The 14,933-nt window shown below is 34.8% G+C and overlaps 1 protein-coding gene across 1 annotated transcript in view; it reads right to left on the reverse strand.

The window, feature by feature from the left end:
• Positions 1-14,933, reverse strand: part of LOC142342028 (uncharacterized) — a 42,371-nt gene that overhangs the window by 1,238 nt on the left and 26,200 nt on the right. The window contains exon 3 of the mRNA XM_075393196.1: positions 56-212. Coding sequence (XP_075249311.1) covers positions 56-212 — 157 coding nt within the window. The remainder of the gene's footprint in view (positions 1-55; positions 213-14,933) is intronic.

Raw genomic sequence — 14,933 nt, forward strand, 5'->3', positions numbered from 1 at the left:
ATGCTCAGTGCAAAAGTACAAGATAGTTTGTTCACAAATCTCTGTTTTGACTGACCTTGATTCTGTTCTATTAGGACACATGAGTCGGCAGTCTTCTGGCATAGAAGGGACTCCATAACACTGTCATCTGACATTGACTTGAGCTTAGTAGGTCTCCCCACTCCTCTGAAATTCATCCTACCCCCTCCTTCTCCAATTCCAACTCCACTCATCTGACAAAAGAAAACATTACTTTACACTAATTGAGATTTTGAATTTATGAAAAAAACGCCCCTGTTAAAAACACAAGTCAATCTTGTAAAGTTCTCGCAAGTTGTCTAAAAGGGGCTGCTAAATCGTACAAGACTCTTGCAAGAACATTGTTTATTTAAATTATTGGAAATGACCTTTTTTTCTCTCAAGATATTTCAAGAGTATTGTCGGCGGTCGAACTTATAAAATTCGAGGTGTGGGATACTTCTTTACATAAATTACAAGGTCAGCGATTCTAGCAATGGTTGACGCAAAACCCTAGTCTGGAGTTTGACTTATAAAAAGATTTTCCTCGACTATTAATGAGCATGAAAAGATAGCGTTCAACAGATATGAAAAGCGTATGAATAGACTTTTGCTTGATTTCGGACGTTGTCCTCGACTTTGGCTGGATCTAAAATGAATGTCCTTAGCTTTCGCTCGAAAATATGATTTTTTCTTCTACGGTCCAATAAAAAATATTCATCTTTTGCTCGCATTTAGGCTACTAATACAGAATTTATTCTTCCCTCATTTTCGAAAAAATGTGAGAAATTTATGCTAGCCGAACGTTCTTTTAGATATTTTTTGACTTTTATGAGGGCATCCCCGGCTGTCACGTGTAATATCAGTTTGAAGCTTTCTGCCTCTAGAATTTCACTACTAAAAGAAATATCAAGAATCATCTGTTGTCACCAGTTTTTTTCAAAAAACTCGAGTCGACTCGAGTCAAAAAACGTATGCAACTTTCTTAAATTTGATCTAGCTCTGATCATTTCCAGTGTACTGAAGTGTGCTACACTCAGTAACACTATTTGATAATCTTAGTGCTATTTTGAGAATTTACGTTATAGTGCGTGAAGCACAAACTTGAATTGGACAAAGTCCATTTTAACGTGTGAACAAATTACTAAGTAGTTTTGAATAAGCTACTATTTTAAGATCACTAACTAAAACTGAGAATACTATGACGTGATATTATCACGCCACACAGATAACACCAAGTTAACCTTGGTAACTCTGTCGACACTGTTATCTCTATCCAATAGGATACTAGAGAACCACGTGTCCGCAAGTATAAAAGGAGCTTGCACGCTCAACTACCAACACTTTTTGGTCCCCGATAACTTCTGATTTAAAATCATACTCCCGTATTGCTCCCTTGCTCAATCTCAGCTTACTTGAGATATTTTTCTATCTTAGAATATTTTGTGACTTGTTCTTAACTAAGAACTCTCTAAGTCATAAAATATTAACTTAGCACAAATTTGGAAATCAGGTAAGTTCAACTTAACTACTCTAAATTATAATTTAACATCTCTTAAATTCTATCTAAGTTAACTTAGAATATTTCAACCTGTGCTAACTTGTACTTTCTCAGTCTTAATAACCTTAACTATTCTATCCCTTCATGCTCGGTTCATATTTGATGCTGTTTAACATAACTTATTAATTCATATTTGCAATTAACTTTCTTTAATACTTAACGATATACCAAGAGTAGAACTAGGGGTTGAACTCTCAAGTTATACATGTGGTCCCGCGATTAACCCCGTCGTTTAAGTATCTAATGTACGGACCGGCAGTATAAATGGTGGTCCCAGAGAGGCTACTTCAATTTAACTTGTTCGAATAATATAGAGAGGCTACTTCAATTTAACTTGTTCATTTAATAAAGAGAGGCTACTTCAATTTAACTTGTTCGAATAATATAGAGAGGCTACTTCAATTTAACTTGTTCATTTAATAAAGAGAGGCTACTTCAATTTAACTTGTTCATTTAATAAAGAGAGGCTACTTCAATTTAACTTGTTCATTTAATATAGAAAAGGCATTCTCAATTTAATTTGTTCATTTAAACTATCAGAGAAGCCTGCCTAAATTTAACTTGTTCACTTATTGTAGAAAAGCCATTAAATTAACTTGTGTAAGTTAACTAGTCAAAGGGCTTCTCACTAAAATCCTTTTTTGATTTTGATTTAAACTATTCCTCTGTTATTAATAATTCTAATACAATAACTTCAGTCCTTCAAACAATGGCCAGTCCTGGTGGTAGTACTCCTCCACCTGCCGTTACTCCCCCACCTGAAACTCCCATAACACATCCAAATCTTTCACTTGTATCTTTTTCAGGCAATGATCCTAATCAGGATGCCACTTCTTTTTGGAACTCTGTAGAAAACAAAATACTCTTTTCATTAGGAACTAGGCCTACAGCACCCGCTGCACAAACTAGCTATGATAAAAGGCAACAATCCTTATTTGGCTCACTTTTAACTGATACAGCACTAGAATGGTTTGAAAGTGAAGTCACAGATGCTACAGATTGGAATACTTTAAAAGATGAATTTATAAAAAGATTAATAGACGGTAGAGACCAATTTAGATTTAGACTTGAGGTTGAGAACACATTCAGGCAAGAAGTAGAATTAATAAAGAACTATCTACATAGAATAAAAAGTGGAGTTGATAAAGGTTGGCCAGAAAAGATACCAACAAGTATTGAAGGTGATGACAATATAAGAAGGGAGAAAGAAATCCAACAAAGACAACGATGTCAGAAATACATAGATTTTGCTATAAGAGGACTAAGACCACAAGGTTTAAAACGCAAAGCGCACGAGAAACTTATTGAAAATCCTTCAATAACTTGGACACAATTTGTTGATCACTTAGTCGTAAAAGACTTAACATTTTCTGTAACAACAGAGTCTAGTGGAGCTACAGGAATAGATAAACTTAAAACACTCGAGAGCAAAATTAACGATTTAACTAGTCTTTTCAAAAGCAATGAAGTGAATGCTATAGATACTTCTAGGCCAAGAGACCCTAATATAAAAGGCAGACCTAACAGTACTAGATTCTGTGATTATTGCAGAAGCAATGGTCATTCCATCTCTAGATGCACAAAGAAACAGATAGATGATAGCGTTAACAAATTGAGAAAGGAACTTGTTGAACCAAGAAGGCCAAATATAACATTCTCCAATGATTACAGAAAGAATAACCGAGGCAATACAAGATTCAATGGTCCTAGAAACCAAGGCTATCAACCAAGAGGTGGCTACTCAAACTATAATCCTAGGTTCAACAAGCCTAACTATCAACAACAAAATACATCTTTTAGCAGCTATGGCAATAGATTCACTCAACCATACGAACAAACCTTCCCTCTGCAAAACACCTATAGAAATAATGAACCAAATCTTGAACAACAATCACCATCACCACAACAACAGCAACAGCCACAACAAAGTGCTAGCTTCTATACACCAAGTAGAAATAACAATCTACAACAAAGACAATCAAAACCCAACAATATTCAGCAACAACCAAATCAAATAAGTTTCGTTGAAGGCGACGATGACTACGTAAATGCTATAACGGACTTCTTTCCTTTAAACTTTTGAAGTCTCCGAACGCTACTAAAGAAAGTAGTACTAAGTCAAGAATTTATCTCAACTTATATCACTTTGCCACCGGAGACATTAAAAACAATAGTGGTTTAGAAGTAGAATTCATGATTGACCCAGGATCAACCTGCACTATTATCAATCATCCTACATACCTTGCACTAGTAAACCTTGGACAAAATTTGCATTTACAAAATACAAATTGTGATTCAAAAACATATACTGGTTCATCAATCAGAATGCTTGGCTACACAACTATTCAATCTAGCTTCGAAACTGACGGTAAATATACAGTCCCCCATAAAGTATTCGTTACTAAAGAACAAAGACAGAACATAATAGGTATCGATTTTTGTCATTTGTTTTTAAAAGCACTTCACTTCGATATCCCCGCAGTAGAGTTAAAAACTGAGAGAAACCTAATTTGCTACGGCTCACTCAACAATGAGAAAGATTACCCATACATAACTGAGATGACTGCTTTAAACATAGCTCAACCAATCTTTCTACAACAGAAAAGTACACAATTGCACAAGCAAAAGCACCCCAGTCAAGCCTTATTTCCACCAGGAACATATTTCATGCCCCATATTAACGTTGCAAAAACTGACCTAGTCTTTGTGAACACACTTTGTCCACAACCTGAAGAATTTCTACCCATATTTATGGAGAATCAAAAGAATCACCCAATACAGATAAATAGAGGAATAATAGGTTATGCTATGTGCGATATAACTGACAAACCTATACAAAGATACAATATCAAAAACTGTGCCGAATTTACAAGTACAATACTAAATGAAAGTGAGGACTATAACAATTGCTTCATACTGAACACAGTAGTAAACAATTTACAAGAAGGACAGCAAATCCAAACTAATTCTTGCATTAGATATGTAGATTTTCGTACCCAATCTATATTTGACTCTAATATGCCTATAGCGCACACGATATCCTCAGATGCAGAAATGAAAAAAGGTTTTGCTAACACAATCTCCAAAAGAATACCCTTATTAAAGGACTACTGTAAAAGTAGAAACTGTGATATAGGTGACATAATAACTTTCAGAGCAGATAATAACTTAGTATATAATCTCATCACTAAGGCTAATCATTATGAAAAGCCAACAATTGACACAATCAAAACAACACTACTTGCCATGAGAGATCATGCACTAGGACTAAATTTACGCTGTATAGCGATGCCAAAAATAGCTTGTGGTTTAGACGGAATGGATTGGAGAGAGATATCTTCTCTAATTGAACAAACCTTTAAGAATTCAGGAATAACTATCTATGTGTATACAAGCAAGGATGATATTGATAAACTACAGAAAGTAGAGACTAATACACTAGAACAGGAAGAGGTGCTCGAAATTATTGAAAGTGACTTAATAGAAAAATGCAAAGAAGATGAGAGAGAACTAGCCACAGACTTCTCTACCGAAGCAAAAGAGTTATGTAGACCTAAAGTCAACGAACAGTTTCCTAAGTTTAGAGATAAACTACAAAGCAACCGAATCATAAATAAAGCAGTTAGTGATTTTGTAATTAAGCAAAACAGAAATACAGTTCAAGACATAGAGTATCTAGAAAGGTTCTTAGATAACTTTGATTTCACGCAAAGTGATTTGACTGATGATGAATTGTTTGAGTTGATAGAAATAATACTTCAGGATAATGATGTCTATTCACATCATAAGTATGATATTGGCAGAACTAAACATAAGTTCCATTTACCCTTAAAAAAAGACGCAACCTTTAAAAAGCAACGACCAAGCAAAATACCCATTCATCTCAGAGATAAATTAGAAAGACTAATGGATGAATTAATTCAAGCAGGGATAATCAGAGAGCTCAATGAGAACGATGATATGAATAGTTGGTTTGTCAATCCCGTCATCATATTACCTAAGAAGGATTATGTAAAACTAGTCATTGATGCTAGATACCTAAACTCTATAACTGATACAAGTAATTCTAGTTAGCCACTCGAACCACTAAATGTTCTAATGACAAGAATAACTGGAACTATATTTACAAGTAGTGATTTATCATCGGCTTATAATCAAGTACCACTAACTGAAGATACACAGAAGGTTACAAGTTTTATTGTAGGAGGCAGACAGTACACCTATCAAGTAGGATTTTATGGTCTCAAGCCATTACCCAGTTTCTTTAGCAAACTAATGCGTTATGCATTTGGACCCCTTATAAAACGTAAACAAGCCATAACATATATAGACGATACTTTATTACAAGCTAAAGATAAACAAGAAATGTTCACAATAGTAAAAGAGTATCACTCTTTGCTTCGAAAGGCAAACCTTAAAGCAGCCCCCGATAAAACAATGTTTTTCTTACGAAAAGTGAGATTTCTAGGACATGTTATATCTAAGAACGGACTATCGCCTATTGCTTCGCGCATAGATGATATTAGAAACCTAAAAACGCCAGAATCGAAAACAGAAGTTTTAAGAGTTTTAGGAATGATGGGTTTCTATCATACCTATATTTTGAACTTTCACATTGATGCAAAACCTCTATATGACTTAACTAAAGATACAACACTATTCAAGTGGTTACCAGAACACAAAAAGGTATTCACAGACCTTAAACAAAGATTCTGTCACGATATTTCTAACGCGTTTCCTTCTAATGACTATCCCTTTCATATACATGCTGATTCATCTAATTTAGGAACAGGCTGTGTTCTTATACAAGATTTTCCTGATAGAAAACGTATGATTTCAGCAAACTCGAGAGTATTTGACAAAGCTGAACAAAAGATGTCCCCTCAACATAGAGAGCTATGCGGAATAATATCTGCATTACAAACTTATGAATTTTATGTTATTGGATCCCCTTTTCCAATTTACCTATACTGTGATCACAGACCAATTCTATTTCTTTGGTCACGACGAGGACAAATGTCACATCGTTTCTTTAAGTATCAAGTTGTAATAACTAAGTTCCAAAACTTGCAAATTATATACACTGAAGGCAAAAACTTAGCGTTCCCTGACATTCTTAGCCGAAACGTTTCTTTAGCAGATGCTAAACTTTATCAACTAGAACACAAAGTGATACCTAAAGATATAAAGTTTCATATTAACGGAAAAGAAGTTAACTATTCTGTATTGCATCAAGACGATAAGGACGCAACCGCTAACGACTGTTATCCAATTATTGCTCAAGTCAAAGGCGAAAGAAAGAAACTTATTAATATAAATGATGAAGGTGACTTTAGCGTAGATGATGCACCAGACTACATAAATGAACACTGTAATGCTATACACAGTTTCTCTGATTGTTTTCGCTACGGCACACAAATAAATCAAATAAGGAAATTAACTTCAGAACTAACTAGCGAGTATGATAATCACTACTATTCCGAGATAGAAGAAATAGCTGAAATAAGTGATGACCGAGAAGGTTATGATGACCAAGATTGGTTAGATCTAGTAGAAGGAAATATTGAAAATTCACTTATTGAACAATTAGAATCTGCTAAAGCCGACTATATCAGACGGACAAAATTTAAGAAACTTATTGAACCAGAAGCTTTTCAAAACATCTCAGAAAAGGATGTCCACACAGATACATTAGATTTAATAGCTAAAGTTACAGATTCTGCAAAAAACGCTAATCTTGACACCGTTAATATTCTTGAAGAACAAGCAAACGACTCCGTGATAAATAAAGTTAGAGATTGGCTAAAAGTAGGCAAAGCTCCAGAAAAGGACTACATTATTAAACAATGTAAAGCACTACAGACCTATAGAAATAATTTCAACTTGTTGTTTTTAGAAAGTCAATATGATTTACTCTGTTATTCCGAACCTTGTGAGGACGGCTCTTTTGACGTTAGGATATGTGCACCACTTTCGCTATTTATAAAGATATTCGAAGTCGCACATACGCATGAACTTAGTGGTCATAGAGCAGAAAGCACAACTTACAATAGAGTTAAGCGATATTTCTATTGGCCCGGTATGTTTAAATGGATTGAAATGTTAATGTTAGATTGCTTAAGTTGCCAAACTAATAAGTCAGCACGCAAAGACTTGAACGAAGCACCCTTAGAACCATGGGGACAATTAGAAGCTATACCCCTACATACACTTCATATTGATCACAAAGGTCCACTACGACCACTTAGAAAAGGAAATAGATTTTGTCTTGTAATAGTAGACGCTTTCTCTAGATTTATACAAGTATACCCTAGCAAGAATGCTGAAGCTCTCGAAACAGTAAATCAACTAGAGAAATTTATAACTACATTTGGTATACCGCAACAAATAGTACATGATAACGGCAAGGCTTTTATTAGTAATGATTTCGTTCACTACACAAATGAAATGGGAATTACACTATGCCCCCGAACTGCATATTCACCGTGGACTAACGGCAAAGTAGAAGTACAAAATAAACATTTGACTAATTACCTAAGACATTTTATTAGTAAAAGTGGATCTAATTGGTCCGAGTACACTAGTAAATTTGCATTCTCACACAATACTGCTGTAAATTACAGTACGGGATATACCCCTTATGAAATACTATTCGGAACGAAACCACAAATACCCTTATCACTAAAGTTAGGACTACTACGAGATAATCAAAAGAAATGCACATCAGAGTATTGTAATAATCTACCGCCACACTCACATAGTGAAGAAACTTGTAATAACAAAAAGATAGAGAAATTATTACAAAACAGATTATCTAACGAAATGTTAAAGCGAGAGAATACATTTAAAACTATATACTCGAATACCTATACTAAATGTAGACAAACTACGAATAAAGCGCACAAGTATAGAAATAGATTTAAACTCGGAAAGCCTATACCTGAAGGTAGAAAAGTACTACTAGAAAATCACTCCAAAGGACTACTAATGTCTAAAAAGCTACAAGAGCTACGCTCAGGCCCTTACACCGTGAAACGAATGCTAACTAATACTACATATGAAATACAACATGATAAAACAAATGAGAAGAAAACCGTGCATAGAAATCATATAGTACCTTATTACCCGAAAGAAGAAAAAATACAAGAGTTAGTTGAGAACTATGTAGTCCCAGACGATACGGATGATTATTATACTCAATATAATAAGCATAATATATCCAAATCTAATGCTTATAGAGGCGCACAACATATTGCTATTTCGCAGTGGCCCTTAGTAGAAACACAACCTACTATAAATCCTAATACTACACTACAGCCACCTTATAATGTTGAGGCTACCCCAACAAAGGACTCAGGCTTAGAATCGCTACAAACACGAGCAGATAATACTACGCATATACAAGGCACAAGCTCTTCTAATTTTCTACCCCCACGCATTTCAACCCCCTACCCTATGCAAAATATGTATTCACCTAATAGCCCACAGCAAGAAAATTTTTCTACCCCACCTGATAGTACTAGTAAATTTAAAGCTACACGCAAATTATTCCCCCAAGCATCGCATAATAGCCCCACATCATCACCTCATAATTCTACACCTACAGCTTCACCTAATGTTTCTAATTTACCAGACGCAAATGAAGTATTAAGCAGACCTCAACGTAATAGAAAAGCACCTACATTCTTTGGTGAACCTATTCCTTCTGACTTGATACAGAAACTCAAAAAGAAATAGAGACACAAAATCTCTTTTCAAATAATAACTTTTATATTAAAAAGCGTAACCACGCACCAAAAATAAAATAAAAATATATTTACATAGTTAAAATATCACGCGCACAAACCCCATATAAGCGCAAATCTCCACAAATTAAAATCATACCCGCATATTCATAAAGTCTTTTAGCAGGTTCTTAAGCACAGCGCTCCTGAGCGTGTCACACTTGAAGATGGCACACTCCGGAAGTTTCAGCTCCCTCAGCATCTTATATGCTCCTTGAAGCACGGGACCAAATTCCGGATCCCACCACGCATAGTGAAGAGCCCAGAGTTGCTTCGCTAAGGCCTCTTGCTCTTCCCACACCCATTCCACTTTGTCCCCCACAAAGAATTTTTGGAAGAACTGAAATCGAAAATTTTTTCTCCTTATCACTCTGGCTAACAAACAATTCCCCTCTTTTTTTTCTACTACCTTAAAACCCTTTTATTTTTCTCTCCTCCGAACGCCCCTAAAGGCCTCATCACAACAAACAGTTATTCTGAGTAATAAATCAACAGATACTCACATCTAGGCCCAGGAAGAAATCGATAACTTCTAAGGTCTCTACGGACACACACTGAATGTCACGCCGCCTCCATGGTTTCTCCATGACACTCACCCTGTCTAGAGCTTGAACTTCTTCATCTCCCAAAATCACCCTTAGGTCATTATAGCCCTCAGACATGAAGAACAGAAAATCGTCAGCATCCAATCCGGCGACCTCCTGATTGATATATTTCCGATAGAAATAACTCTTAACCATCTTCCTAAATCCCGTGGTGGAAGTAAGCTCAAGCCCCCTTCTGCTGATTTCAACTTTAGCACGATCCAATTCATCCTGCATATCGTGATCGGGTTCCAAAAAATTGATATGCATATGAGACATGATAAGAAGAAGAATGAAATGAAAAGAAATAAGAAATGAACAGAAAAGAAAATTAAGAAGAAACAAATTAAAGAAGGAACTAAGATTAAGAAAAAGAAGGAATAAAAGTTTAAGGATTAAAGAAAGAAAGTTAGAAATGAAAAATCAGAAGGTTAGAGAAATCAGAGAAAGTTTAAAGATTTGAGTAAGAGATCCAACTGTATAGTATGAACGTTTAAGGCAAAAAGCAAATAGCCCACTCAACACAAATCTTACATAAAGTACGCAATTAATCACCATTGCAAGCTGTTACACACACATAAACTTCTATACATGTTCAAAACTCATAAACTTTCACAATTTACGCATACCCTTTATTGCAAACTAACGCTGAAAACACATGTTACCCAAAACAAAACTAAGTACAAGTTATTCCCCCATGAGCAATTACCTTATCTAATTTAAATTGCTTAATTATAGAAATTTGCCCCTTGCAAACTATTTTACCACACTGAATCGCATATTTGTCAGGAAACGCACATTTAAGCAACCCACATAGTCAACAAATAGAGCTAACTTTACTAGCTTAAGGACCCAAGGAATGTTTAAAATAAACATTAAAGCACTTATAAACAAACAGCTAACCGCAATTTTAAATTCTCAAAGTAGGAATTATGTCAACTATGTGCAGACCTTAAGCATCTGTTAGAAAGAGCTTGAGCTTGATAAACTTATCCGCTCAACAACCCATGCCACAACTGTTTAGAATGCATGCTTGAAGAATATAAGCTTGGAACGGATAAATATATTTATTTACGAATTATACATTAAAAATACTACTTTTTCAGTTTCTAAGCGTTCTTGCAATCTCCACACGAAAACAATTATAAAAAAAATTTATTGTGTCTGAGTGCTACATCAATTTACTACCAGATATCCCAAAAACAATTTCGAATTTTGCTCTCCACACAAAGAGAATTAATCAGATTTAGTGAGACAAATATGTCTAACAAAAATTAACACTTTTTGTTCTTCTAAGTGCGACCTTTTCTCAACAACATATTACAAGCGCGCAAAATTTTGTCCAAAGATAGACAAGAACCAAGTGTGTAAAATGGCGGAAACAGAATTCTAATATTGCCAATCAATAGTTTATTATCGTCCCTAAAACATCTCAGAGAGTTGAAAATACAATATAAATTCCGTTGGTCAAAAACTGATTTACAAAGCCAAACTAGACACATCTATACCCAACATCATCGTGTAGCCAAGAGCCACACCAGGAGTCTTTTGATTCAACTTTTTTCGAATTTTTCACTTAATTCATAGTTTTTTTTTGAAAAAACCTTCCAATTTTGAGCTGATGAATAAGATCTTTAATTGTTTCTCCCAAGAATTTAGCTGGCTTTGTTCAGAAAATTTAGTTATCCCTGTCTGACTAATTACAAATTGTCTCAAATCCCATCAGAAATAATTCTGCTCCTCAAAAAATTAGGTGAATGCAACGAAAAACACATTATATTCGCCCATATTCTAATATAGTTTGATATAATGATATAAATAGAAAACTTAACGTGACAATTTAGTTATATGATCAGTTTAATACTATGCTACATGGCACTAGTCAGAGCTAGTGATTAGCCAATCAGAATTGAGCACACATATTTTGGTGACTTAACCCTGAGAATCACTATTTAAGAGTCCTACCAAAATTTAAAATCACTTTTCTCAGTTACCTTCTGAAATCAATTACTTCTTTCGCTTTCAAATTCAGTTCTAATTCATCTCTCTCTCTCTCTCTCTCTCTCTCTCTCTCTCTCTCTCTTCTCTCTGTCCCAAATTCTATCTTCACATTTTGCCCCTTTCAAATAATAACTTAGAAAACTTAGAAAAGTTTTCAAGCATCTCAATTTGTGACCTGCAAATACTTGTCACAAAACATCTCCGCAACACATATATCAGGTACCTCAGTTCAATATTAATTTAATTCTCAGTCAGCTACTATAGAAGGAGTACATAACCCTTCAGATCGAACATAGTACAAAACTGACAATTGAGAAAGTTTCTAAATTCTAACAAACACTACTCATATTGAACACATTCATCACCAGTAAACACATTGCATAACACAATTAAAACCCCCTTAAAGCTGATCAAGTCTAATTTATGACAGAAGTCTCATTCGACCAAAACGGTTTTCTTGTTTCTCTTTCTATCAACCCTGATACACTTGTGAAAGTTTCTATTAAGGCAAATCAAAAGTTGAAATTTAATAGTGAGTTTAACACCTTAACCAGTTGTCAAATTTCTAACGAAGTTAGAACTGTAGTATTTTTTGCTACTAACTCTAACGAAGACCCTATTGCTGTCTTCTGGGGAAAATATAACCCTCAACAACTTAACAGTTTATTACTTCAAATTCATTCTTCAAGCCTAGTTGACTTAGACATTTTAAATGTCCCTTGTTTGGTTTTAGAACCACCAACTGATCAATGAATATTCCGCTAAGCGATTATTGGGTTATAGCTTCAAGGACAACTTTCTCAACTTCTTACAGTCCTTATAACATCCCACATAAAATTTTGAATTATAATAACAAGTCGGCAAAAATTGATCGATCATATATTTCATATAAAGAAAACATTTTTATTTTCTTCGTTAAAGACCAGTTTGTAAACTTAGAAACAATTGTTTGTTGGACCCCTAACAAACCAGAACATATTGAACGCTTTCATTTCCAATTGAACAACAGAGACGAAATAGACCTTGATATCATCGAAGCTCCCTGTACTGTGGACCCTTAATCTACGTTACCACCTTCCCTTGAAACACAAGTTCTTACTGCCCTTGCATTCGACCCGCTATCGTACATTAGAATATTCCTCTTACAGAAAATATTGAAATTCGGAAATAAAACTGTAACACTTGACAAGTGTTTTGTTTCTAATCAACAGAGAACAGTTGCATTCTTCGTAACATCAGAAAATAACGCAAAATTTGTCATATTTTGGGTACCCTATAATTCCGCTCACGTTCACGAGCTAAAATATCAGATTACTTTCACGGATAATATTAACTTGAATTTGTTAGACTCACCTTATACTGTCTTCGTTTATTAAATGGAAGACGGCGAAATCAAGAAATCACCAGCAATAGACGAAGTAATAAACGTAAGTTACAAAATGCTTATTTTTACATCACTTTGCTTAACTCTGTTCCTACCTGTAGCAACTGATATTGAATCTGAAATTGCTCAGCGTATTGCAGAATTAAAATTCCTAGTTGAATATAACAATTCTCACCCACACTTCATAGAATGTGTCGTAAATAGAAATAATTGTCTACCTGAAGAAATTCCGTACCTTAAATTACTAGAGCCTCCTGAAAAGCTATTAATTTGGTCAAAACGCAACGTCCATATGCCACTATCACTGATTAAAGACCAGTTCTTTAAAGAAAAACTTACTGATAAGAAAGCGTTTCTTTCAAAAGTAGAATATTTTTTAACTTACATAGGAAACCAAATTCGTTCTGTTCAGTTTCTTAAGATTATTGCTATAATACCTCTCGCACTTCTCTGTGTTATAACTGCTTGCTCTGCAAAATATTTGATCTTTGTTATATTTCTTGCATTATTACTCTTAACGTCTTTCACTGACGCCAGACCAATTGAAAAGATGAGTATCTATGAAAACACAGCTCCTAACCTTCATGTTAACCACTTTGATTGCTCAAAAATGATCTCAAACCAGATGTATTCTCTCAACAAAGTAGCACCTTGCGAAAATCGCCCCGATAAAATTAGCACTAATCAAGCACGAGTCACTCTCTACCAAAGAAATTATAAAGTAAAACTAGAAGCAACTATGTGTAAAGCAACCCAACAGCAATTACGTTGGTTTTGCGATTCTTTTGACTCTAGCGGCATAGATGCCAGACATAATACTATTACTACTTCAGTTAAGCTTGATGCTCAGAAATGCAAACTTGCAAAGGAAAGAAAAAAGATAAAGCTTTCCCCTTCTTCTAATTCAGTAGAATTCGACTTTGACAAATCTTTATTCTCAAACTTTAACTCAGGCGATGTTGGAACTGGGAAAAATGAATGTAACTCCCGAGGTTGGATTACACATTACACTTATGAAACATATATGCAAAATGTTAGCCTGAATGTAAACCTTAGAGATGGCACAGTTAATAACTGGCAAAATATACCTCTACCTTGTCCTTTATCAGCCGGAGGCTGCGATTCTACATCTACTGATCCATTTGCATACACTTGGGATGAACCCAATAATTGTCTTTTCACTATAATTCGCACTTTTGACGCTCAAATGATTAAAGCTAATGACAAGTATTACATAGTAAAGGATCCTAAATTTACTTCAGCTCAGTCAGATTTCGACTTACAAAGCTTTATGTTCCAAGTTTATAATAAACCACAGTCTTTATGTAGTCATCCACGAATAGTATATCCTACGCCATATGATTCTCTATACATTAGTCTTCGTGACGGATTCGATATGAACACTGGAGAACCCATTCACAAATTTAAACCCGATACTGGTGCTATAATTATGAAAAATAAATTCTATTCCAGTGACAACAAAACAGTTGATACAACATATTCTCAAGTTTATGAGAATATTGATTTCGAAGCACATCTTGGAACCAAAATTGACTATTTGCACTTTAATAATCTTCGGTAACTTCAAACTTCTACTCTAGAGCTATTAAGAAATGACGGTG

The sequence above is a fragment of the Convolutriloba macropyga genome, chromosome 7 (genome assembly GCF_964194025.1).
Source record: "Convolutriloba macropyga chromosome 7, txConMacr16.3, whole genome shotgun sequence".
In the NCBI taxonomy this organism is placed as follows: domain Eukaryota; kingdom Metazoa; phylum Xenacoelomorpha; order Acoela; family Convolutidae; genus Convolutriloba; species Convolutriloba macropyga.